This window comes from Malaya genurostris, chromosome 2 (assembly GCF_030247185.1).
Source record: "Malaya genurostris strain Urasoe2022 chromosome 2, Malgen_1.1, whole genome shotgun sequence".
Taxonomy (NCBI): Eukaryota; Metazoa; Arthropoda; class Insecta; order Diptera; family Culicidae; genus Malaya; species Malaya genurostris.
The window spans coordinates 201,467,857-201,480,439 of record NC_080571.1 but is presented as its reverse complement, the minus strand read 5'-3'; the positions used below and the strand labels follow the sequence as shown (position 1 = coordinate 201,480,439).

General features: G+C 38.5%; 1 protein-coding gene across 3 annotated transcripts in view; it reads left to right on the top strand.

The window, feature by feature from the left end:
• Positions 1 to 12,583, top strand: part of LOC131427060 (ras-GEF domain-containing family member 1B) — a 154,698-nt gene that overhangs the window by 84,564 nt on the left and 57,551 nt on the right. For all 3 annotated transcript variants that reach the window (XM_058589959.1, XM_058589958.1, XM_058589957.1), the window contains 4 exons: positions 9,675 to 9,788; positions 9,907 to 10,103; positions 10,193 to 10,316; positions 10,393 to 10,668. In XM_058589959.1, coding sequence (XP_058445942.1) covers positions 9,675 to 9,788; positions 9,907 to 10,103; positions 10,193 to 10,316; positions 10,393 to 10,668 — 711 coding nt within the window. The remainder of the gene's footprint in view (positions 1 to 9,674; positions 9,789 to 9,906; positions 10,104 to 10,192; positions 10,317 to 10,392; positions 10,669 to 12,583) is intronic.

Genomic DNA, 12,583 nt, shown 5'->3' with positions numbered 1-12,583 from the left:
CAATGCTAGACATTTACTTTTTTTCAAATTTGTCTTGTCTAAACTGATGAAACATTATTCTGGCTTGGTTGACTGATGTTCGTAATTTTATTTTCGAAAATGAATTAAATGAGACTACGTGCACAGAACCCCCCAGACAGTCTACGTGGTTTATGGTTTATGACCCCTTATAAAAATTCTCTTGAAATTAACATTTTTACACTAAGCACCCTATCTTCGGGACCGGAAGTTGGAAATCGGTATATTCCCATGGTATCAGAAGACCTCTCAGTGGTATCTAAGATGGTAAAAATCGGTTGCGCCATCTGTGAAAGAAGTTACTGACATTATTTTAACCTTGTTGGTGCATTTCACCCTGTCATTCACGAAATTTGTATAAGACGATAAGACGTCTCATTTGAATCTAAGTTTGTGAAAATCGGTTCAGCCACCTCCGAGAAAAGGGAGTAACATATTTGTCATATTTTTGGTGCATATCACCCTGTAGTTCCGGAACCGGAAATCGGATTTACATGAAACTCAGGAACTATGTATGGGACCATAGGACATTTCATTTGAATCGAAATTTGTGAAAATCGGTTCAGCCATCTCAGAGAGAAGTGAGTGATAATATTTGTCACGCACACATACACACACACCTACAAACACAGGTATTTGTTCAGTTCGTCGAACATTCGACCCTCCGGACCTAGTTTCGAAAGTCGGTTTTCACAGTGATTGCATAGCCTTTCTATAAAAGAAAGGCAAAAGGTGGGAGATACCATCGACGGCGTACGCTAGCGTTGGATTTTGGCGCACTTTGTCTGTCCACAAATGGAAATAAAAGATCTGAAAAACTTTTAATTCTCTCTAATGATATGATTTACGCCACAAGTTTAGGCATTATTTCATTTTATCCGATATGATGCCAAATGGCAACAATATTCATTTAGGGCTGAGATGAAATTTGACGCATAACCACGCGTCTCCATTAAAATCATATTACAAGGAAACGCATGGTGCTTAGTTCTAGAGACATTCGGCATATTCAAGTGCAGTTCAGGAATTTGAGATTGAAGCACCGAAAAGAAAGAAATGAGTCTTACCCTCCGCATCATACAAACACGTTCCTACTCCGGGTGAGATTTGAACTGAAACAAGGCAAAGATATTACTCATCAGTTTAAAATTACATCAGTCATAGATTATATATTATATATTTAAAATTTTAAATATTTAAAATATTTAAATATTTAAAAAAAGTTTGAATGATTTTTGAAAGTATAATATGGTTTGATTTTCAATTAATATCAAACAGAGAAAGCTGGCTTCACGGTCGAATATTCACGACCAGGTTAAATATCCATCGGATTTGTAACGCAGAGAATAGGATACATCAAAGCGAGAACCATTCAGTATTTAAACAGACAAAACTCAGCACAAAAAGTGAGCAGGCACTATAAGGACTCACGTTGTTTTAGAATTAACATTTAAACATTTTTAGCATAGTAGCAATTTACTTATGCTGAACTAATTTCGCCGTGCGCTTTACTCCCTTTTTTTGACAGTGACTACTCAGGCTACGCTAGAGTTTAGATTCCTATTGAGCGAATTATTTTTCTTATTATTGTTACCTGTATGATGACGATGCTGATAGAATGGTGACAATGATCATGTTAAAGCTACTTTGGTGGTATTTCTAGTTGTATAGTTTATAAAGTATAGTAAATGGCTTTTGCAAAGCAGAATACTGTGCGTACCTGCTCAGTTCACGTGTTCCGGTAGTTTTCGAACTGTTGCAAATTGTAAATCGAAGTGTGCCCCCCACGGAACTATTCGGGGAAAGCTTTTTTGTATCGTTTACTTAAAAGGGGGGAAGGCTTTGCTCATGCACTTCTATGTAATTCTACGTATCGTAATTCCAGGTCGGTCAAGTGATTCCGGCTAAGGGCATAGCTTTTGATTTACAGGCGTCCCGACTAGGTCACGAAACTAATCCTCAACGACGGATTTAGCCTACTCGACGAAGCTTACTCTCGGAATCCGTAATTCCGATTCCCGTTTCAGAATCGAACAGAAGAATTCCGAAGTCAGTCCTGCGATTCCATAAGGAGGGCGGTTTCCGGGTCACTGGTGCCTCAACGACTAAAACCCGGTGTTGTGACGGCTACTTGAATCTAGCCTACAATGACGAAGAGATCCCCGACGAAGGAAGCTCTCCAGAAATAGGTTTCTTCGCTACATGTCGACGAATCGACTGAATGGATGCCAGGATGTCAGTCCAACGATTCTGATTAAAGCTCCTTTAACTAGAATCGATGGACTTCCGATTCACTAGCACACCGACAAACCTAATTAGTGCCACGTTATAATCTACTTACTCACATCCCGTCGATGGGTTTAGGCTAAACTGGCAGAGATTTTCCGGGCGAAGGAAGTTGTCCCGAACCGAAGTATAAGCGCTGGTCCATTCTCCATGTAAAACTGCAGCTGTTGAGACAATGGCATCAAAGTAAGAGCGAAGCGTCGAAAGTTAACTAGCGCTCCGTAAAACTCCGATCTACTTTCATGGCAAGATGATGGAGTTGTTGAATGTGACCAAATCAATTATTACCAACGTATTCCAAGTGATTGGAGAACGTTTGTCGGCAACCAGGAAGACTGGATCGATGAGAAATCGAATGCCGGAAGCCGCAAAAAAGTCGAGAATACAAGGGAGAAAATTCACTATTCACGTTCTCGTCCATTTATTCGGCGTCGCAGTTGGTGGTGGAAACATCAATGTGAAATTGCCTTTACTGTTATTTATCCAGACGTTTGTTCGTTGTGAGGTGAAGCAGAATCTCCTGTGTGTACATAAATACTGGTGTCTCTTTCCAAGTAACAAATTATGTTGCAGTTGACTAGTTTGGAACAAAATTTGCTCGTTTATTTAGTTACAAAATTGCACCAAAACATAATTTGCTACTTGGGCTGTAGCCGGTGTAGGAAAAATGTCGATTTCTTCGAGTGCAGACGGTTTTTTGTTCAATTTCTCGCCAGACTCACCGTTGAGAACAGGCTTTTGGCAATATTAACATGTAGGCTGTTAATTCTCACTATAGCACAATCTACTCTGGCATACTATATGTGAACTTCTTATTCTCCATATAGTGCATATTGATGTTGGCTTTTGTGAATTCAATTGCTTTGATCTACTTTTTGGGATTGAATGTATATAACACCGTTAATTTTATTCAGCCGACGAAAATGCATTTGCTTTGAAACCAGATTATCTTTAAAAACAATTCAATTTCTCGTACAGAAGTATTTATCGTTCTCGGTTGTTATCAGTTTATTGTATAGACTGTCTCGGACAAGGTGTGAAAGCAGACAGTTTATTCAATAGCGACGTTCACGCGAGTGTTCACGCACTTACTGGAATTATCGGAAAACTTTACTGTTCCATATGAAAATCGGCAATGATTGCGAAACCTTTAACTTTTCACAGTACTTGCTCCGACAATTTCAGTTCTACAACATTAACCAATGCTTAAATCCAAATCAGTATAAATTAACATTAATGTAGACATTCATCTGGATCAAAATTAACCAAATCGATTCAGTATCAACGAAGATACAGCCATTTGAAAAATACCGTTCCGACTGTTTTTGAGGCATGGTGGACCCTATAATTCTGAAACCGGAAGTCGGATCCAGATGAAATTCAGAAATTTTGTAAATAATCATAAAACCTTTAATCTAATCTAATTTGTAAAAATCGATAACGCCATCTTTGAGAAAAATTCTTTTGCACATTTTTCCCCATAACTCCGAAATCGGAATTTCTATCCAAACAAAATTCAAAAATTTTGTATGGGATCATAAGATCTTGCTTTTGGATCTAAGCTAGTGAAAATCGGTTCAGCCATCTCCGAGAGAAGTTAGTGCAAAAAAACGACATAACACAACTTTGTATAACTTTTTTTAATGAGAAAGGCAAAAATTATGTTTATACGTTATATACAACAAGAGATATTAAGTTCGTGCTCGCATCTCATCCGACACAGTCGAAAATTTCTTACGGTCGCGACGACAGAAACAAAGACAATACAGTGCAGTGAACAATAGAGTGTACGAAATTGGCAAATACGATTTAACAAAGCCTGAAACTTGGCCTACAAGGCCAAATTCAGTTTGTATTGATTTCAAGCGCTGCAAAGTTAGACCAGTAGCAACCGAAATTGAAATCTTGCTTAAGGAACGAATGCATCTAAACGTTAATGATGTAAGTGAGATTCAATTCAACAAGGCGTCTAACTGTGTGTACGTTATGTTCAAACGAGAAAGAGATGCAATTGCATTTGCTTCGGTTGATAACGGGGTGCACAGTGTTGATCATGACAATATAAAATCCCTGTGTACTTGGTGGTCAATGCCATAGAAGTACGCATGCATGACCTTCTCCCGCAGACTAGCCATGGGTTCGTTCGGGTAAGCATGTCGCAGTACGGTGAAGTTCTTTCCATCGAAAGAGAAGTATGGCGGAATTTTTTTCCGGGTATCCGGAATGACGTGCGAGTGGTACGTATGCAAATACGTAAAGCAATTCCATCTTACATCATTTGTGATCAAGACGGGATACATCCATGTAAAACGCTGATTACGTATGAAAATCAACTGGTTACATGTCAGTTTTGTGAACAACCTGCACACTTCGGCAAACCTTGTACTGAAACTGCGAAAACAAACAAAACAAACAAAAACAAAGACGCTCAACAACGGAAACTAGTGAATGCAGTGCTCCTGTTTCAAAAACACCTTCACCATCTAACCAACTATCAACTGCAATCAATGTACAAAGCGCATCCACAGCAACTACCAATGAACCCAAGACTGAGATCAACAATGAATAAGGAAACGGAAACCACACACAACTCCAACGATGTAGCAATTGATGATACGAGCCACGGACAAAATGACCTCCAATCTTCGCTAGAAGGAAAGGGAAGCTCCTCTCCTCCTAGAAGAAGGGTGACAACGAGATCCAACAATTAAAAAATAATATTGTGTAACAAATACATAAGCAAATCGGCCACGTAGAGCTTGTGTATACGCAAATTGGCCTGAATAAAAATTGTTATAAAAAAAACAACAGATATTCACGATCGAATATTTAATACTCTCTCAGAGGGTAAAACTTGAAAAGGCGTCCCATGGTAATTCATGACAAAAAACCACGACGAGTGCACTTTTTTCATATTTTTGCACATTTTATCCTGTTACTCCCGAAGACGAAGGTTCGATCTGGGTAATATTCTATAACACGCTATGGTACCAAGAGAGCCGTTTCTAAGAAACTGGAGTGATTTCCGGTTCGGAGTATACGATCCCTTTTTTTCGATACTTCCGGAATCTGGAACAAAGATCCGGCATACCCAAAAACCAATGTATTATGTCATCAACCAACCAAATCAGTCTAATTCAAGAATTTGACGGCTATTTGAATGTGTTCGATTGAATTTTCCGTGTCATGTATAAAAACACGTCCCTGAAAATGAAGTTTTTATACCTATTAGTCTGATATGAGGATTATATGGGGTTGCCAGACCTTTCATTTGAACCTACGCTAGTAAAAATTGGATGAGTGGATTCTCAGAAAATCGATTGCACGTTTTTAATACATTTTGCATATCTTACCCCGTAACTCCCGAACCGGAAAACGGATCCAGATGAAATTCAATAGCAATGCATGGGACTTCAAGACCGTTAATTAAAATCTTAGTTGAAGAAAATCGGTTGAGTGGTTTCTGAGAAAATCGATTGAACTTTTAATTAATTTTTTTTGCACATTTTACCCCGTTAGTCCCGAACCGGAAGTCCGATAAGAGTAAAATTCAATAGCACTCTATGGGACCAAGAGAACTTTGATTTGAAATTAAGTTTATGAAAATCGGTCCAGCCATCTCCGAGAAAATCGAGTGCACAGTTTGGTTACATACATACACATAGACCATTTGCTCAGTTCCTCGAGCTAATTCGAATGGTATATGACATTCGGCCCTCCGAATCTCGGTTAAAAAGTCAGTTTTCACAGTGATTGCATAATCTTTCTATATGAGAGAAACAAAAATAAAAAAAAATAAAAGAACATACCCGAGAAACCAAAGTTGGGATAGAAGTAAATAATTTGTCCTTCGAAGCTTACTTTTTTTCGTTTTTTTGCCATTCTCATATATACCATTCGATTCGGCTCGACGAACTGAGCATATGTGTGTGTGTGTTTGTGTGTGTGTGCTCACTTTTCTCGGAAATGGCTGAACCGATTTTAACTAACTAAGATTCAAAGATTTAATAGGTACAAACCCGATAAAACTGTTTGATAAATTCTTCCAGTTTGCAAAGATTGTTAGTTTGTGAGCATGAAGACTAAATTCGGCACTACTGGTTCCCCCTTTTCCTGTTCCGGAAGCACCGAAAGTTGTGAAGAAAAACTCAAAAAGCGAATTCACTTCGATTTCTCTGCGATGATTGAACCGATCTCCACAATTCTTGATTTGAATTGAAGCTCATATTATATTTAAAGCTACTGTAAATTTACATCCGGATCTAACCTCCGCTATATAAAATGACATTATATACAACATCAGTACGTGGTGGTTCAGTGGAAGAAGAGGACACATAACGAACGATGCGTTCGTAAACGCTATAAAGAAAACGAAACGGTTACGGATGTCTGGTACTAGTGTGCGATATTGGTAGAAGACTATGCTTCGTTTGATAAAAATTTTAGCTATTTTATGATAAGTGTGACCGAAAGAATAGAAGAATGTCAATGAATTGAAATTTATTTGCGGGGACGGGTATAGCGTGATGGGTAAGTCGATGCCTTTCACGCCTCCCTCTTGGGTTCGATTCCCATCCCCGCACATAGGGTCAGAAAGTTTTTCTGGCCCGAAGAGGCGAACGACATTAATGTTAAAGCCTCTATAATTGAAACAAAAGAAAATATTTGAAAAAATATGCAATTTTCACTGCAGCAATACCGTGCTGGTAATAATAATAATAATAATCCTACTACATATTTTATGCTGCTGATTCATTCTGTTTAGCTTGACTTACATATGCAGAAGTAACAGAAACGCAGGTTCGTTTCGTTTGTTAAATTTCGTTTAATTGGTTTAATCGAAATAGAGCATGAAATAGTAAGTATAGGTTTAACTACGTTCAAAACTGTTCCAATTTGTAGGTCATATTTGTTACTGGCAAACGAACCACGTATTCCGTATTCCGTTCTTCCTAATCCGGTTTCGGAAGAATTGGAAATGGTGATTAAAAACTGCAAAAAGGATCTCACTCACTTTTCTTTAAGATGACAAAATCGATTTCCAAAAACTTAAAGTTTTTAAAGAAAAGTCTTACAGTTTTATACGGAATTCCTTAATTTGTTGTGGATACTACTTCCGGCTTTGGAACTACAGTCTAAACAGGATTTGTAGAGTTTGTTTGATTGAATCCGACCAAACTTTCCTATTTCTTTTCAATGAACAGTTGTTTTTTTCTAATTCCACAAGTAACATTCATGATGTTATGAGTAATATGAGAAAGGCATCCTTACACCACTAAGTGGATTAAAACAGGTTCTAATTATTATTCTTTTAATGAACTGCCGTGAAATTGCTTAAATACATTTTTCAGCTTTTAAGAAGCAAGAAAATGTGCTCTGAGCTTTTTCTGAACTTTCAAATTGCGAATATGTCCACGAGTACTTCGAAGCCGCGAGAAAGTTTACGCTGAATTTGTTCTATACTTTCAAGCTACCTTAGGTTCCACGTTTTGTTAAGCAACGAAAGTGCACACGAAGCTTGTTTCTAGCTTTCAAATCGACAAATCTATACATTTAAGCTCCCAGAGGTTTAGAGATTTTTCAGATACTGTTTACTCAAAAACTTGGTTTATGCAAATTTTGCTTGCAAAGCTCAAATTTTTCTAGCATGTATAACATTATATTTTATTTTCAAGAGAATGGTTATATGCTAGCTGATCCAAATACTGGCAGTCCATTTTCCGTGCGGCTTGTGGATTTCGAGACGGGAAAACTGTTTATCATTTGATTCGATCTCAGTATACATCCAAATTTTGATTTGGAATCGAATCGAATGGAACAACGTACGGAGGAGTTTAAAATTCATTTTTAAGGACTATTCACACATTTAAGTTTCGTGACGGTTCAGTGAAAGTGCCTTTAGTGCGCCGTCAGTGTTCTTTTTTATCGGAGCCCTTCCGTTACGTTTCCGTACTGTTTCCGTTCCGGCACAGTCAATGTAATAACATACCGACTTCAGTGAAAATAAAAAATATCGGTGACGACGAATTTGAGTTTGCCGGACGGACACTACACTGACGGCGAGCTGCACTGAAACGGCACGGTGCCGGATAGGTGTAAATGCGCGTATAGAAAACGAATGAAATAATATCAGTATCCGTGCACGGTGTCGTGCCGGCACTGAACCGGACCGAATATGTGTGAATAGTCCTTTACACCGCGATCTTAACTAAAACGTTGCTAACAATAAACTGTCAAAGTTCAGATTCGATCAGTGGCGCGACATGTGTCGACAAGTTAAGTCCGTATTCGAGCGAGTTGCGCTGCCGTACACTCCGCGCGTGCAGGTCGTGATTGAAAAATTCACTGCCCCGAAAGTATTAATCGTTCCACTCTAAAACTTTCCCAAGATTGAGTTAAACCTCTAAGGCTTCTTTATTCAACTAGAATACGAAAAAAATTAGGCCCGAGATGGAAATTTTTTTATTTGTTTATTAAAACTTTTTTCATTAAATAAACTATAAAGGTTGTTTTATGGAATCACTTATTTGAAAGCTAAGAAAAAGACGCACATTACAAGTCTTGGGCGAATTTTTGTATCTTTATTAAATTTTACAGTATAGGCTGTTGAGAAAATGTTCTTATTTGTTACCGCGAAACTTCAAAAAATCATATCTCGTGAATTCCACGTACCATATTGAAATAAAAAAAAATACGTGTCGCATATTTTCGAATTCTTTTTTAGTTTTCTTTCCATTTTAATCAACTAGTTTCCAGCAATTCATTAAATACGATTAGGCCTATTTATGCGTAAAACCAAAATGCACTGTGTGAAAGCAGAAAACGCAAATTATTTCCATCATAAAACATTCTTTAACGACCATTGTTGGTAACTACATTACTGTAAGCAGAAAGAATGTTCAACACGAAAATGCAAATTTATACCTCACCTCAAAATGTTGACATTACGTTTTCCGTTTATGAATAAATTAATATGAATTTGGTTTCTGTTATTGCTGAACACGATCCACATTAGCAAGGCAATCTCAGCAGTTCACATTTTACGACATATTTACGCTTTGTCGCAAACACTCAAATTAACATTAATGACCTCAGACAAAAGCTATGATTTCCCGTCTTCACGATCTGGGATGAAATCTTAAATTTCGTGTGCTCTGAAAATTTATGCTGCCGCATATTCATGAGTCGTGGTATTATTTTCTTTCCATCAGGCATGCATCTACATTTGGCATACAGTGTCAAACAAATTCTCTGTGAATTCTCGATTCAATCACTGCCATCACGCTTCATTTAACATCCTTAATCTCAGATCGTTTGAATTAGCTCAATAACACTATTTCCGACATTCCACCGTTTGGCTTGTTTTTCAGCACGCAGTCCTCGGCACCGGCGGAGTGATGTACGGAAATGGCAACATTGTGTCCGGTCCGATGGACTCGTTGATTGATCTGCTGATGCCTGCCACCGCCGACGAATTGGACCAGGTAAGACTTCATGACCGTGGAAATGCGAACGAGCGTAACGAAGTGTAAACATCAAATGGAAATTAAATTATGTCTTATCCATCTTGTTCAACGCATCCGGTTTACCATTCGGAAACAGGAATACGTTTTCTCCTTTCTGCTGTCGTGCCGATTTTTCATCCGAACACACGAGCTACTGGGGAAGCTGCTAGACACGGTTCCCGAGCCGGAACCGTTGGATTGTCTCGTGCCCTTACTGGCCGTTTGGACCAAGATGTTTCCGTACGATTTCCGAGACGAACGGATGATGAATCATGTTAAACATATCGTAGCTAGGTAAATATTCTGAGATCGCCCGTTCAAAAAACTAACTTTTTTTTCGTGAGTTCTACTATATTTTCTGTTTGTCCTTATTACTGTGGCAGATGCGCTGACACCAAGTTAGCCGAAGTGGTGTCTGAACTATTGTGTGCCTTGTTAGCTCGGCTAACTGAACTCGAGAAACACGAAGATGAACTCAAACGCTATCAATCAATCGCTGACAATAAGGTACGTATCGCTCATACAGTTTATTCGAATTCGGTTCGATGTTCGCTTAAATATTGCTTAAATTTTCTCCGAACAGACTGAATCAATAAAATGGCCAAACGCTTCACAATTAGCCCAAGTTTTATGCAGAATCGAACGAAACCTAGCGAAACATGTTGGACCGGAGGAGTTTGTGCAGTGCAGTGCCAATCTGCTGAAAGACCCCAACCGGGAGGATTTTACCCCCAAACCCCACGGCTCAAGTGTACCCATCGGTGGAGTATCGCTAGATGGGAAGAAAACTTGCAATTTGGAGAGCTACTTGGAATGGTCCGCCAAACTGCGACTGTTGGTAGCTAACGAAATATTGAAGGTACGTAATGATACAATCATTATACAGAAAACTTGAACTCTTGGCATTCGAACAGATGGCAGTCCAGCAGGTGTGTGTAAAGTTTGAAGGGGCGCCAGAATCGATGATTGTTTCGTTTTTATTTATATTTATCAGAAAATCAGTGATTGCAAAAGCATTGGTCTTATTTTTCTTGTGAGAACCTCACCTACTTTCAACAATCGATTTCCAATGCTTCACTGAAATGGGTTGTTTGTCTACGGAAAATGATTGAATTGAAAACTTTCATCCGTCTAGCGGAACTTGTTTAATAGAAATTAATATCGGAACGTTTGATCTTCGTAGTAATAACCAATAAAAATAAAATGTTGCACTTTTGACGCTAAAAAAACGGTGTCAAGTTTAGCGCCATAATTGAGGAAACTCGCGGAAGATTTTATTCTTCAATAAATAAAATTCCATGGGCTACTAAACCCGGGACATCGTATAGTTTTATATCGTAGTTTGCAGAGAGAGATATGCAAAATGCTGCGCTCCTGTTACTTCTGTAAAACAAATTCATGCTAAATACCGTTTTATTGGGGTTAATCTAAATAGGGCAGTGTAATCAACCAGCTGGAATTTGAACAGAATTTCGTCATTATAACCACGTTTTGAGCTAAATTGAGTTCACAAAAAAATTTTGCGATAGTCAACTGGAATGATATTGATAAAATTGAATTATATTTGATAGTTCAAAAATCTTTATTTAACGATATATGTTATTTAATCAGGCACACTGCCTTCGCTCTAAGATGTCGAGGACATTTCTTATCGTTACTTAAGACTAAGATAATGTCTTGAATTTTTATCTTGTTGTATTTGGTTCATATTTTCGTATGCTGATCATCCCAACTCTGGGGGATCCAGTTTCACATCGGTGGTTGGCAGTCGGATGTTACATAAGGATTGTCCAGATGACGTGGGTGTCTATCGATGGTGGGAATTCTCTGTGCCTGTGGGTCCACGGGAAAAACCCCAGGCTACAAAGACCCGGCGGGTGACTGGCATGTTGGTAATCGATTGGAGCGGTCTTTCGTGGACGATACGTTTTCGTTTTCTATATGGAGATGCAAAAACATGGCATATAAAACCATACAAACTGTGATCAGAATTCAAACATTTTCGGCTCCAGCTACCTGTAAATCACCTGACCAACATACTCCTCTGACGTCATCAATGTCCGCTTCTACCGCAGTGCAAACATTGATACGGACCACTATCTTGTCACGGTCTCTATCGTCGCACAAGAATACCGACACTCAATATCAAGCAGCTACGAAAATTTCGTACTACCGAGGAATATAAGCATCAGCTGGAATTAGCGCTACCAATGCAAGAGCACATTGGAGCGGCGACTCTTGAAGATGGTTAGAGAAATATAAAGTCCACCATGAGTAGCACTACCGTAACTGTACTAGGCACAAGGTTAATCGAAACGAGGAAATGACTGCTATGACTGCAAATACCAGCTGTTGGTCGAAGAGAGCAAGGGCGAGGATGCTTCAACACCGCACGAACCCAAGTTTATCAAAATCGACTCAGCCATCTCCAAAAGAGCCTAGTGAAATTATTTGCAACATACACGCTAGGACAGTGCTCAGCTCGACGAACTAAGTCGAACGGTATATGAAAATTGGCCCTCCGAATTTTTACTACTCGATTTTCAAATGATTGCATAACTTTTATATATGAGAGAGGCAAAAATATTTTACTCTGAATATTGATTATAGAGACAATGACTTCGTTTTAATCCAAGCTGGTTGAACATGCAAAATCCTGCGCTCATGTTATTTTTGTAGAAAAAATTCGTACTATATGGATTAATACTTTTGAACCATTGTTTGATTGGATTTTTTTCAATCCAATTATCATTAAAATTTTCCCGGATGAACAA